Here is a 15,146-nt window from a genome sequence, read left to right on the forward strand (position 1 = left end):
CAATTTTGAGCAAACCCAGTGTGACCTTATACATATCACTTAAATCTCTGAGCCTCAGTGACTTCATCTGTAAAACAGTCTAATATGAGTATGTACACACACACACACACACACACACACACATACACACGACCTCAAGTTTTTGACAAAAGCACTTTGAAAACCTTAAAGTGCTATGGAAATTAGTTTTAGCACTAATAGGTAGTCAAACTGATTAACTGCAGTAAACAATACTGACTGAGGGAGCATGTCTGATAAGGGTAATAGTAGGGCCAGTACCTGTACCAAAGAGAATAATGACAAGTTTTGAAGGAACACTGGATGTGATAGTAGCCATCAACTTCTAAGTCTTTGTAAACTCCCATGTCCTTCATGATCTCTGCTCATCTAACTAACCTTTCATGCTCTTCTACCTAAATCTGCTTTTCCTAAAGCTTTATTATCAAAGACCCATTAAAAGAAACATCTTAATAAATTGTTTAATTACTGTTTCAAATTTTTTTAATATTTCTCATCATGTGCATATAAACATGATATTTAAGCTATTATGCATTGTAACGATTGGAATGATGCCATCTGCTGGAGAGTTACTGTAGGAAAGCTCCGCCATGAGGAGAAGATGTCTGAGGGCAAGCCATGCAGCTTTCCTTGGCATCAGGAAGTGACGTTTGCTCATGGGTACTGTCAATCAAGGCTACCAGCCAATTAGCTTGGAGATGTGTGTATGAGTGGATGGAATGTTCCGAGTTTCACAGGAGGCTTGTGGGATGAAGGAGGTGTGGCTCACTCTTTTTTCTGAGGACTCTCATGGAGAGCGGAGCTAAAATGAGTGCTCCCTGAGATAGATGGACAGCTGAATCTCAGCCTTTTCTCTTTCTCTTCACCAAATTCTTATTCTCCTTAATAAATGCTTAAGTCTAAACTCTTGCTAAAGCTTCTAATTTAATGGCATCCGCTCATTAGATATTTTAGACAGACTAACTAGAATTTTAGCCCCTTACAGCATTAAATAGGCTTTTGTAGCTCCTGTCTTGGGAACCTATCAGTCTTAGCAATGTATCTAGTGGAAAAAGAAATCACATCTTCCAAACAACTACTATAAGATAAACCTTTAAAATAAAATAATATATTAATAGGGGACTGTTTATACTCAAGTTATAATTATATTTCATAAAGTTTTCTACAACTTTTTGAAATCCTGCGGTTTTGTAGCCATATATAGAAATATCAGTAACATCCCTGATCAGACTAATGATTAACTTCAAAGTTAATCGATGACAAACCTCAAATTAACCTCAATGATTTCTTGGTGACAACTAATGCTCTGAAAGGAAACAAGGAATAGGGGAGTCCTTTTTGCTCGTACCTTAAAACACCATCACAACTTGTGACAAATTCCTCATATTATGATGTTTTACATCTGTCTATTAAACAAAGTGATAAATCCAGCAACAGCTTTCCCCACATTTATTACTCTCCTCTGTGAAGTTGTTGGTGTCTGATAAGGGCTGAACTACGGCTGAAGGCTTTCCCACATTCACTACATTTATAAGGTTTCTCACCAATATGAATTCTCTGATGCTGTGTAAGGTGTGAGTGGTTTCGAAAGTCTTTCCCACATTCATTGCATTTATAGGGTTTCTCTCCAGTATGAATTCTCTGATGTTCAGAAAGGGAGGAACTGTGACTGAAGGACTTTCCACATTCTTTACATTTAAAGGGTTTTTCTCCAGTATGAATTCTCTGATGTTGAGTGAGGCATGCACTCTGATTGAAGGCCTTCCCACATTGATTACATTTATATGGTTTCTCTCCAGTATGAATTCTCTGATGTTGAGTAAGATGTGAATGATTGCGAAAATCTTTTCCACATTCATTACATTTATATGGTTTCTCTCCTGTGTGAATTCTCTGGTGTTGAGTTAGGATTGAGCTGTGACTGAAGGCTTTCCCACAATCATTACATTTATATGGTTTCTCTCCAGTATGAATTCTCTGATGTTGAGTAAGCGCTGACTGTTTTTGGAAGGCTTTCTTACATTCATTACACTTAAAAGGTTTTTCTCCAGTATGAATTCTCTGGTGTTCAGTAAGGCATGTAATTTGATTAAATGCTTTCCCACATTCATTACACTGATAAGGTTTCTCTCCAGTATGAATTCTCTGATGTTGAACAAGATGTGAGTGCTTTGGGAAGGTTTTCCCACATATATTACATTCATAGTCTCTTTCTCCAGTATGAATTCTTTGATGTTCAGTGAGAGATGAACTCTGAAAAAAGGCTTTTCCACATTCAATACATTTGTATGGTTTCTCTCCTGAATGGATTCTCTGATGGTGAGTAAGACGTGTCCTTTGACTGAAGGCTCTATCACATTCATTACACTTATAGGGCTTCTCTCCAGTATGAACTCTCTGGTGTTGGGTAAGCTGTGAATGCTTACGAAATGTCCTCTCACATTCATTACACTTAAAAGGCTTTTCTCCGGTATGAATTCTCCGGTGTTGTGTAAGACATGTGTTCTGATTGAAGGCTTTTCCACATTCACTACACTTATATGGCTTTTCTCCAGTATGAATTCTCTGATGTTGTGTAAGGCATGTGCTCTGGCTGAATGCTTTCCCACATTCATTACACTTATAGGGTTTCTCTCCAGTATGAATCCTCTGATGCTGAATGAGGAATGAGTTACGGCTGAAGGCTTTCTCACATATGTTACATTTATAAGGTCTCTCTCCAGTATGAATAATTTGATGTTGAGTGAGGAGGGAGGTCCGGCTAAAGGCTTTTCCACATTCAATGCATTTAAAGGGTTTCTCTCCAGTATGAATACTCTGATGCTGAGTAAGGGATGAGCTCTGAGTGAAGGTTTTCCCACATTTATTACATTTACAAGGTTTCTTCTGTGTGGAAAGTTTCTGGTATTTATTTTTGTCTGAATTCTGTTTGGAGCTTTTCCCATTGATATCAACTTTATAGGTTCTCTCTCCTATAGAAAATCTTGAATGGCTTTCAGAGTTTGAGTTCAGAAAATTTCTCCCATATTCACTATGTTCATAGTCTCTCTCCCCAGTAGATGATTTCTTGTGGGTAAATTTCATTTGCTTGAAACATCTCTCCTGTGAGAAGTATTTCTTTTGAGTTTCTCCTGTGAAGTATTCCCATTTCCTTGATGACTCATCCTCAACATCAAATTCTTCTTCAAATCTAATACCCTGTGGAATAACTTCTGTGAACTGTTCCTTTGCATCTAGTGATTCTACTCCAGAAATAAAATTTTTGGTAATATACCTAGTCTTCCATCCTGAAAGAAAGAAAAAATGCAAATATCCATAACCTCTTTGCTGACAGAAATTTTCTGTGATGGGATACTAAATCTAATAGGAGTACCTGGTTAGCTAAGTCACAAAAATGACTATTTGTGGAGTGCCTGGGAAAGGGGAAAAGAGAAATGATGGTAGAAGTGCAGGGGCCTTACATAGAAGTCAAGTGCAGAGAAAGAGGAAACTCCACCTAAGAGCAATCAATAAAATAGTATAAACAAGGCCTCCCCAAGCCCCCCCCCCCCAACCAACTTCCTTTACAAAATGCCAAAGTTGCCCTCCCATCCTGACCTGCTGGGCTGTTACTTCAAAGTTTCCCATATCACTGATCTTTACTCCCTTTACCTGACCAAGTACCTCTTTGGACTTCTCTTTCTTCAACTCCCTGGAGATCCAGAATCCAGGGCTCCCCTCCTTTCTCCAACTGAGAAATCACTTCAGGTTTGGAAACTGGGATTCCTGCTCATAAGAAGGAATCGGGACATTTTTGTTCATGATTTTGAGAGAGTACCCAAGAATGCATATCCAGTTCCCTCTCAGGAAAAAAACAAAACAAAAAAAATTCAAAGTGGCTTTGTTTATAATTATTCAAAATAGGAACAGATTCTATGTCTCATAAGAAAAGGCTGAATGAACTGATGTAGTAACACAATGGAGTATTATAGCACTACAAAATTTACTCATAACATACACATTGATTATACTAAAAACAGCACAACTAGTTAAGTATACTAATAGAAATTGGAAGGGGACAATGAATAATTTAGATGTTATTGTTATTATTGATAGTCTGGAATTTGGCATTTTGCATACAACTTTATTTCTTATTTTGCTAGACTTTTGGCTTATGTTGAGATAAAAACAAAAGGAAAAGGAAAGACAAAAAAGGAAAAGGGAAGAAATATGAAATAAAAGGACAAAAATGCCAGGTGTCTGAGATTAAAACAATCAAAAGTGATTAGGAAGCTGTGATACCAAAACCCTCAGCCAAATCTCAGCTCAGCATACTTTAGAATTGCCACAGCCATGAATATGAAAAAAAAAAACCCACACATAACAAAATCTTAGGGGGAGAAAAGCCTTAAGGCAAAACTATCTTACCCAAGGAGACTAGATTCCTATAAGTCTCCAGCATCACATCCCTATATAAATCCTTCTGCACAGAGTCCAACTGCCCCCACTCCTCCTGGGTGAAGTATACAGCCACATCTTTGAACATCACTGATTCCTGAAACACCAAAACAGTCTTGCTTCTCTTCACATGGTCCTGAGAAGAGAAAGAACTAGCAGCAATGTGGGAAGCAAACACAAAGGTGCTGGCACACACAGATCATATGAGGAAAAGTAAAGGAGAACAAATGGACAAGGAACTCTGAAGGGAGGGAGTAGCTCAAATAGTGCTATGACACTATAATGAACTAAAATGAATTAACGAATGTAAATAGTCTAAACAGGCTTAGTTGTTTGTATTGATTGATGTTCAATGAAAAATCAAGTATTTGAGTGAGAAAGAAGTTAGTCTTCCACTAATGTGATTATGCCTGTCATTTAGCTGGAGGTAGTATGATCTAATGGCAAGAACCCCCACCCTTCACTCTAGTCTCCCTCACCCCTGGGGAGATAAGATTAGGTGTGGCTGCTGACTTTGTGGCCTGAGGAGCAGAGAGATGGCTGGAGAGATTCTCAGCCACCCCTCACCCAGCTCCTCTAGCCACCACCAGTGGGGGAGGGTCCTCGATCACTAAGGGAACTTTCCCCAGTCAGATGATCAACCCCATCAGTCCTCTATAAAAGTATCTGCCTGTCTCCTGCTCGAGGAGATTGGTATCTCAGAGACACACTCTGTGCCATGCTTTTCTCCCAATGAGAAGTCCAAGGATTTCTTTCTTGGTTTCCATTCCCTTGCCCCTGAATAAACTACTATCTTATTCTAATTGCTTTTGTGTGCAAGAAGGTATAATTCTTTAAAAAGGGATTCCTAAGGACCCCAAACCCCTACCCAATTTTCCCCACTTCAATTTCAAAGAACTCATGACAGAAAAATGTTCTCCACATCCAGAAAAAAGAACTGTGGATTCTAAATGCAGGTTGAACCATAATGTTTCTACTTTTTGGCTGTTTTTTTTTTCTTTTTTGAGGTTTTCCCCTTGTGTTCTGATTCTTCTTTCACAATATGACTAATGCAGAAATATGTTTAATGTGATTATACATAATAACCTATATCAGATTGCTTGCTGTCTTGGGGAGGGGGAAGGGGAGGGGGGGAGAAAAATTTGGAACTAAAAATCCTATGAAAACAAATTTTGAAAACTATCTTTACATGTAACTGGAAAATAATGAAATACTTTTATGATTAAAAGAAAAAAAAATAAAGCCTGTGTTAAATCTACCTTGCATGCTGAGGCATAGGCATAGATCCTTCACACTGTAGGTACCGAATACTTCTTTGCTAAAGTAAATATAATTTGTTGAATTACATTTAAAAACTCTGCAGTGCACAGGAAGCTGGATCAATCACTTTGGTGGTATGATGTAAAGCATTCTAAACATTATTTCAGTGTGCTGTTTGTTTTCCCTAATTCACTATTAAATAGGGCCATTAGAGTGATAGAAAGTTGCCTTTAACCTAAAGCACATACATAATATAGGCTCAAAATGAGAAACTGGTGGCTTTCCACATTGAGAACTCTTTCCTTATGGGGAAGGAAGACTGTGTAAGTGAACCATTTTCCAGATGTAAGAATTGATTGCGATTTGGGGACCCAATCTTTGGCTAAAATTAGAAAGACTTGGGCGTGCCCTGGCTCCCTCCACCCAGCCGGCCTTGGGCACCACCTCTAGGGGTGCCAATGAATTAGCTTGGAGTGTGCGGGTGGTAGGCCCGGGGTTTCCTGTGAGAGAAGGGTTTTTTATTCTGGGGGGTAGAGAAGAGGAGGGAAGAGACAAGAAGAAAAGAGAGAGAGAAAAGAGTTCATGGTGGCAGGTGAGGGAATTAAACATGGACACGCAGGTGGATAGAGAGTTAAATGAGAAGCAGCTGAGTCTGGTGGGTGAGTTTACAGGTCGTATTTCCTGCTTTTCCTTGTCCTTATTTTTTCCCATCAATAAATCCTGTTTTTTTTTTTTTTATTTCTTTTTTATTTTTGGTGAGGCAATTGGGGTTAAGTGACTTGCCCAGGGTCACACAGCTAGTAAGTGTCAAGTGTCTGTGGCTGGATTTGAACTCAGGTCCTCCTGAAGCCAGGGCCAGTGCTCTATCCACTGTGCCACCTAGCTGCCCCCTAAACCCTGGTTTTTTTTTGTTTTTTTGAAAAGAGGCTTTTTAATTTCGGTTCTTATCAGTCTGGGAGAAACAATTGGGGAGGGGGCAGTGTAGAAGAGAGGAGGCTCGGGACCTAGAGATTCCCCATTGTTTTTTGAGTCCCAATATTGCAGCTAGCCTCCCAATTAACTCTTCCCATATTAAATTTGGCCCTTACAGATTGGTGGCCCATAGGGGCTTAATGAACCTGGGGGATCTTTTAAAACCCCCCTTACACAGAGAAGAAAGATGTTTATATTGGGAAGAACTTTGAATGCCAGCCAATTGGTGTCTGGACTTCAGAAGGAAGGTTAGAGGAAGCTAATGAGGGTTTTGAGTGGGAAAGGGAGGTGTCTATGTGAACTGTCAAGGAAATAAATTCATGATGCCAAATGTATCAAGAGCCAGCCTTTCCTGCAATTCTACAGGGAAGACAGCCTAATGCTAAGCCTGAATTTAGACTGGACCTTCCCTCAAAGAGCAAGGTTCACAGAGGGATTTTTAGACATTTCAAGAGATCAAAGACTATTCATTAACACCAAGAATAGCTTGTATAGAAAAAGCAATCACAATATGTTTTTTTAAAATGACAATGAAGAAAATGGAGCTGCATTTAAATCTTAAGCTCCCCCCAGGCTTGCTGATAATGATAAACAAGGTTTCTTATAGATGATTAAAACAAAGGTACAATGCAGGTGTGAAATAACATTCCAAATTCCTGAAGTCCTACCTTTTCAAGATAAGGGATCAGAGATTTTTATGTCTTTATCAGAATGAAATGATGAGAGATTAATCTGCTAAAAATGTGCAGAATGCCTGGGAGAGGCTGACAACCTCTAGAACATTTATAGTGCTTTAAAATATGCAAAGTGCTTCATAAACATTTTATTTGAGCTTCACAAAAATCCTGTCAATAGGAAATAAAAGTACTATTATCCCTGTTTTACAAATGAGGAAACTAAGGCTCAGAGAGGTTAAGTGACTTACCCATTGTCACAAAGATAGTGTTAGAGGTAGAATTTGAACGCAGGTCTTCTTGACTTCAAGGCCAGCATTCTTTCCACTCTGCCTCTGAATGAGTGATGTGATAGTGTTCTGGGCTAAGATGTTGGCAATAGAGAAGAGACAGATGCTAAAAACATTAGGAGGAAAGGATAGGACCTGGCAACTGAACAGATAATGGGGGATGAGGGAACTAGATGAGTTAAAAAGAACCCTGAGATTTCCCCTGGAAAATCAGAAGAATGATGACACTGGCTGAATAGGGGAAGCAGGAGGGGGAGATCACTGTTGGGGGTAGGGAGAAAAGCCAGAGATGTCAAATGAATGAACACAGCAACACCAGGAAAGGGCCCAGTGCTGAGGCCACTTTTAGAAACTCCCTCAGAAAGGTGACTGGTAAGGACTTCAGTATTCATTTCAACAAATATTAAATGCAAAATGCTGTGTTTGGTACTGGGGATACAAAGAGCTATACAAAACAGATCTTCTCTTAAGTTTAGAGAAAAAAATGAAGGTCAGTGACCAAGAACTCCCTATTTCCCACTTCTCTACTTCTCAAAACCCCTGGACATCACCTTCATTCTTTCCTCTTTACTCCAGCCTGCTGAAGAGATAGTCCTCCTCCTTGCTAAGGCAAAGTTCTGTATGTGTACCACTGATCTCATTTCCTCCCATCTTTTACAGAATATTGCTCTCACTATGATTTCCTGACCTTGTTAGTCTTCAATCTCTCCCTATCTACTGGTTCTTTCCCTGCTATCTATAAACTCTTTCTCTTATCTAAACTAATTTTAACTTCTAACATCATTCAATTGCAATTGCTCTCTTCAAAGTTACCCATTAGCTTTTTTTTTTTTAAGTGAGGCAATTGGAGTTAAGTGACTTGCCCAGGGTCACACAGCTAGTACGTGTTAAGTGTCTGAGGCTGGATTTGAACTCAGGTCCTCCTGAATCCAGGGCCAGTGCTCTATCCACTGTGCCACCTAGCTGCTCCCTACCCATTAGCTCTTAATTGTGAAATCTATTGTTCTTTTCTCAATCCTCTACTATGTATATTAAAACCCATACTCTACTTCTCAACCAAAGAGTGCTTCTCTTTGTCCTTCATAAAAGACTATCTCCTCAAGCTTTTGCATTGGCCATGCCCCAAGCCGGAAATGCACTCCCTTCTCTCTGCCACCTTTTATTATCCCTACTGTCCATCAAGTCTCAGTTGAAGTATTAAATTCTGTTAGAAGCCTTTCCTTATCCCCTCCAACTGCTATTATCTTCTCTGACTTCCCCTCAGGAATGCAAGCTTCTTGAGGGCAGGAGCAATTTTGCTTTCTCCTTTTATACCAGTAATGTTTAGCACACAGTGGCATCTAATAATGCTTTCAGATTAATTATTTTAATACCTCAATGGTCTCCCTGCTTCTAGTCTCTCCCCTCTCCAATCTATCTACTACACAATTGTCAAACTAATCTTCCTCCTAAGGTATGTATCTTATCATGTCACTCCTCTACTCAAAGATCTTTAGGGGTTCCCCATTGACCCCAGAATAAATCATAAACTCTTTAGCCTGATATTTAAAGTCCTACATAATTTGACTCATGCCTACCTCTCACTTTATTTAATAATAGTGTCTTTCACAAAACTTCATTCCAACACAACTAGAATATAAGTTACTCAATAATACTCTAAGTTACCTTAATATTCCATCTCCCATGTTGTGACACTAAGATATCCTCCCCACCCTCCACCTCATCCCCACCCATGCCTGGAACACTCTCCTTCCTTGTCTTTGCTCCACAGAATCTTCATCTTCCTTCAAAGCTCAGCCACATTCTCTTCAAAGCCTTCTTTGACACCCATGCTATCACCATTGCTAAAGTCTTCTTCCTCTTCAAATTATTCTCATTACTTATCTGTCTACATGATTATAAGCCCCTGTTAATATGAATATATGGATCACCTGGATTTGATGGAGGTACCTTATTATCCAAAAGTATTTTTATGAAACCCTGGATTAACAGAAGCAAAATGTTCTTCAACTGAACTCCAAACTGAACCCAGATAGCTAGCAGATAAAAGACCCTACCTAGTATCTTCTTTTCCCTCAGGATAGTAAGTCCCTATCTTATGGTAACATCTGGGCATCCTCATCCTTGCCAAACTCCTTTTTTGGAATCCTGTAATCTTATCATGATGCTTTTCTATTTCCTCTATACTTGTTATAACTGAAATTGTTAAACTGCCTTTGCTTCTGTATCATAGTATTGAAACTGATAACATCCTGTAATCAGTGGACAAAAACCCCATATATACCCTCAGAAATGGGGAGTCTCTGAGCTTTCCTCTTAGGAGTGGAGTCTCTACATGATCGTGTGTTATATATTTCTTCTTGGGACAAAATATTAAATTGAAATTATGTTTTTCTGTCTGTCTCTGATCTGTTTTGTAGGAGGACAGGTATGGATATCATGTTCTCTGATCTGGTTAGTAGGAGATATTATAAGATATTATAATTTCTCTGATCTATTTCTTAATTTTGTAGGAGAGATTAAACATTATTTCTCTGATCTGTTTATAGGAGAAAAGCAGACAAAATAACTATATATATTTTTTTTTTGTGGGGCAATGAGGGTTAAGTGACTTGCCCAGGGTCACACAGCTAGTAAGTGTCAAGTGTCTGTGGTCAGATTTGAACTCAGGTCCTCCTGAATCCAAGGCCAGTGCTTTATCCACTGTGCCACCTAGCTGCCCCAACTATATTTTAATATTCAACAGAAATGGTGCCTTGCGACTCAGATTTGACTGAAAATTGGAAATGGAATTCACCCTCCAACAAAGGTCATGGCAAGGCACCCTCCAGGAGTTTTCTCCTGAATAAGCTGTGGACTCTGGCTTGTAAGGTAAATATTCCTTTCTAGCTTCCAATTCAAACCTCAAACTTTCACTATTAGTTTGAATTCTTGTCCCATGAAGAAACTGGAGCGCTCAATAGAAGATAGCTATCACAAGCTATTTCTTTTTTTTTTTTTAAGGTTCATTTTTTTATTAGATTCCGTTAGTTCTCACTTTATATAATCCTTTGTTCTAGACACAGTACATAGGAGTGGGGGCCATCTGGAGCTAGACACATCTACTGATTTACAGTGGGCAGCAGTCCTACTTTGGCTATTTACAAAACCCACTTCAAGGTCCCCGTTGATCATAAACACCCCCAAGGCCACAGCGCTAGTCAGTGTCTGAGGTGTCACTTGAACCCAAGACCTCTGTTTTGTCCATCATTGCACACTTCTCTTTCAGCTGAGCAGGAAGATCAGGAAGAGAACAACATGGACTGGGGACAGAGGTGGGAACAGATAATAGGATCATAGATAAAGAGACAAGCTATTTCTAAAAGGTAGGAATTCCTCAGTGTGGGAATATAAATTTCAATTATTTAATCTGGTTATGTCCTCTTGTAGGTCTGTTGCATTGCAAATGCACAAATATTGCTAAAATGATTAGAATTGACTAAAGAGAATGACAAACTAAATTGGCCTATTGGAGCTCCTTTGACTGTCTAAATTAGGTTAAATAAAAGCTAAAAAGAAATTATATGGGATTGTTTCATGTGTGTCTATATTGTCTTGTCTCTGTGTAAATGTGTGAGATTGTCTCGTGTGTTCAAGTATCTGTTGAAAATGTAAGTTTGTGCTTGGAATTTAGAAGGAAAGTTTTGTCTAATCATGTGGTAAAACTACCCCCAAAACATGGCTAGGTTAAGGAAGTGGGAGAAGGACAGAAAGAAACTTGCTGCTCTAACAGTATCTTGAAAACTAATTAGAAAAGTGAATGTGTCATTAAAATTTTTTTCCAACTAGATAAAAAAAAAAGAAAAGGGTCATTTCAGTGACTATAGAAAGGTAGCTTTGCTATTGTTTTTTAAAAGCTGACAGGCTCACAAACAAAGGAAGAGTTTGTGTTAGCAAGAAAAAAAATCATCAAAAAGGTCAGTGAATTTGATTGGGCCATCTAGTTAAGAAATTTGAGGATTCATACAAAAGTCAAGTAAAATCTGTTATATTGCCATTTAAAATATATATATATGTATATATACACACACACACACACACACACACACACACACACACACACACACACACACATATAGGAATGGAATAGCTTAAAAATACACAGGAAGGGGGCGGCTAGGCGGCACAGTGGATAAAGCACTGGCCTTGGATTCAGGAGGACCTGAGTTCAAATCTGGCCTCAGACACTTGACACTTACTAGCTGTGTGACTCTGGGCAAGTCACTTAGCCCTCACTGCCCTGCCAAAAAAAAATATCTATCTATCTATCTATCTATCTATCTATCTATCTATCTATCTATCTATCTATCTATCTATCTATCTATCTATCTATTCCTAATGTTTTAAGGTATTATGTATTTCAAAAATTTTCTTATAGTGTATAATTAGTTAAACAATTGTATCAGCTATGGTAAAAAAGCAATTTCTACCTGAGTAGACAAAGTGGAAGGTTGTTATTTCAATATGGAATTAATTGGTTATTAAACTAATACTAAAGTATCTAAATAACTAGTAAGCTGTAAAAAAGATCTTGCTGTTTTGACCTGAATTTATATTGGTATTAAGCAATAGTTAAATTAGTGCCTGAATTTGATACGTATAACATTGGTATTTTATGAACTGTCTTATATCACCTTAATAGGAAATAGGAATTTACCTATGATTGTTATTTGGAATTAGAACATGTGTAAGAACACATGTAGAGTAGTTGAGTCATCTCAAAAATTTCAAGGAATTCTGAGGGCAGTACCCTCTGTGGTTGAGTGGGACATTTTCTAGTTTGTTCCCAGTATGCAGTTTGGGACTGTTTACACTCATTTCAACCATTGCTTGTTATTGAGCATCTCAAGGCAGATTCATTTGTGTAGTGCTAACTCAGGGATGAAAAGCATCAATTTAACATGGGTACAAGCATAATTAATGCTTGCTGCATAGGGTATGTGATCCTTGAGAAGTGAATTCACTTTTAGAACTGATTACTGGAACTTGCTATTTAAGACATTATGGGACTATTCTGAGTCTGACTCTAGTTATGACCATCAAGGAATATTGAGCCATATGACCCATGATGCCAGCAACCCTATGGGGTTTTTACATGTATGCATTGCAGGTGGAGTTCTCCTGGGGAAAGGCTGGGAGACCAACTTTTTGGCAAAGGCTGAGGTAGGCATCTCCTGACTCAGTTTCCCCAAATATTACACATGGAATGTAAACTCTCCCACATAGCTGACTTTGAGCCTGACTCAAGACACCTGGCTGTCTGCCGAACTTCTGCCTGGAATGGACATATGGAGTTTGGGGATATATTATTCCCTGAGAGCTTTTCCTCTCTTCTTTTATGGCAAATTCCTATAATCATGTCATTTGATCAGCATGAACACAATATTGGCTCTTCATCCCTAGATTAATACTATAATATCTGGGTGAGATGCAGGTATAACACTCAAGCTATCTGACCCTTTTAGAATCTAAACAACTAAAGTGAATAGGCATCTAGCTTTCCCATCTGTCTGTTATTGGCAGGTATCACGTTCTCTGATCTGGTTTTGTAGAAGATATTATAACATATTATAATTTCTCTGATCTGTTTTATTAATTTTGTAGGAGAGATTAAAGATTATTTCTCTGATCTGTTTGTAGGAGACAGGCAGATACAAACACTATATTTTAATATTCAATACCCCCTTGAAGGCAAGTACTGTTTCATTTTTACCATAGGATTGTAAATTTTATAATCCTATAAAACCACAGAATTTTAAGTGTTAAGAATTGGAAGGAAAAAAAAGAATTGGAAGAGAATTTTAAAATCACTTGCCCAACTCCCCTATTTTCTACATAAGGAAAATGAGGCCTAGAATAATGAGGTGAGTTGCCCAAGGTCACACAACTAAGAAGGGGGAGAAGCTAGGTCTCAGAGTCAGATCTTCTGAATCTAAGTCCAAATCTTAGGTCGTGTATTTGGTTTTTTGTTTGTTTGTTTGTTTGTTTTTTAGCGAGGCAATTGGGGTTAAGTGACTTGCCCAGCTAGTAAGTGTTAAGTGTCTGAGGCCAGATTTGAACTCAGGTACTCCTGACTCCAGGGCAGTGCTCTATCCACTGCACCACCTAGCTGCCCCTTTATTTATTTTTAAAATTTTTTTTTTTGTGGGGCAATGAGGGTTAAGTGACTTGCCCAGGATCACACAGCTAGTAAGTGTCAAGTGTCTGAGGCCGGATTTGAATTCAGGTCCTCCTGAATCCAAGGCCATGTGTAATTTAAGATTCTAAATGTGGATTCTAATGTGTTCCCCCAGTATGGGGGAAACTGACTAAAAATCACTGATAAAACGAGTTTAAGTTTTTAACGGCTTATTGGAAAATAGAAAGAAAAGGATTGAGAACAGAATTCTAACAGCCTAGCATTCCTATCTTTCCTCAAATTTCCTGTGAAGTCCTCTGCCGCCGCCACCATCCAGTCCGGAAGCCAAAAAGCCAGCGCTCTCTGCGCAGGCTCCCTTTCCTCCTTCCTGTCTCCTCCCAGACCATAGGAGGCTCCTCCAGTTGATTGGCTGGTAGACTTGATAGACAGCACCCATGACGCCAAGGAAAAGCCACAATGCCTCTGAGGCATTTTCCTCATGGTGGAGCTCTCCACAGCAAGTCTCCAGTAGGTGGCGTCATTCCAATCATTACAGCCAGTGCTTTATCCACTGTGCCACCTAGCTGCCCTCTCGACCTTTCTTTTTTAAATCACAGACCCATAAAAAGAACCCTGTTCATGAGTCCACAAAGGAAGACTTCAGGTTTGCAATGAAGGAGTCAACAGGCTCCTCTCTTCTGTCTCCAAAAAATGTGGTCTGTAAAGAACAATAGAGAGAACAACAACTCACCTCAGGCCTGGTTGTAATCAACATGACTGATGTCACTTGGTCATAGTCTTTACTTGGAGGATAGCAAGAACTTCGTGGACTAAGGAAGGAAAAAGAGCCATGAGTGAGACTTTTCCTACCCTGTGTTTCCTATACTGAGGGGACCTGCATCCCCTCTAATGTCAACTCAGGGAGATTCATAAATAATCCCTCTGCTTTCAAATAAAAGTGAAGTAATATTTTGAGGTGGTCCTCTAGAACAGGGTCATGGTAATCATCAATGTTCTAGACACCATTCTTTTTTGTTACAGGTAAGAGTGGGGGAGAAGCCAAGTGGAAGAATGAATAAAGGGAAGAGTTCAGTGAAACCTGAACTATAAAATGAACAAGGAAGAAAGAAAGACTAAACTATGTACCAAGTTCCTACCTTCTCTGCTAACTATAGTCCCAGATAGATTTCCTGTTTCTCAGGCAAACTGCTTGAAAGAGCTTTCTCCACAATGGCACCTCAACTTCTCCCTTATACTCATTCCTTCCTTTCTTTTTTTTGGTGGGGCAATAGGGGTTAAGTGACTTGCCCAGGGTCACACAGCTAGTAAGTGTCAAGT

The 15,146-nt window shown here is 39.0% G+C and overlaps 1 protein-coding gene across 2 annotated transcripts in view; it reads right to left on the reverse strand.

Moving 5' to 3' along the window:
• Positions 1-882: 882 nt before the first annotated feature.
• Positions 883-15,146, reverse strand: part of LOC122734981 (zinc finger protein 883-like) — a 31,837-nt gene continuing 17,573 nt past the window's right edge. Inside the window, exons 2-5 of one of the 2 annotated variants that reach the window (XM_043976203.1) lie at positions 14,560-14,638; positions 4,426-4,591; positions 3,682-3,783; positions 883-3,305 (exon numbers count right to left, since the gene is read on the reverse strand). In XM_043976203.1, coding sequence (XP_043832138.1) covers positions 1,471-3,305; positions 3,682-3,783; positions 4,426-4,591; positions 14,560-14,583 — 2,127 coding nt within the window. In that variant the 5' untranslated portion in view covers positions 14,584-14,638 and the 3' untranslated portion in view covers positions 883-1,470. Of the gene's footprint in view, positions 3,306-3,669; positions 3,784-4,425; positions 4,592-14,559; positions 14,639-15,146 lie in introns of both variants that reach the window. The other variant, XM_043976202.1, reaches the window with a different exon arrangement.

The sequence above is a fragment of the Dromiciops gliroides genome, chromosome 1 (assembly GCF_019393635.1).
Source record: "Dromiciops gliroides isolate mDroGli1 chromosome 1, mDroGli1.pri, whole genome shotgun sequence".
Taxonomy (NCBI): Eukaryota; Metazoa; Chordata; class Mammalia; order Microbiotheria; family Microbiotheriidae; genus Dromiciops; species Dromiciops gliroides.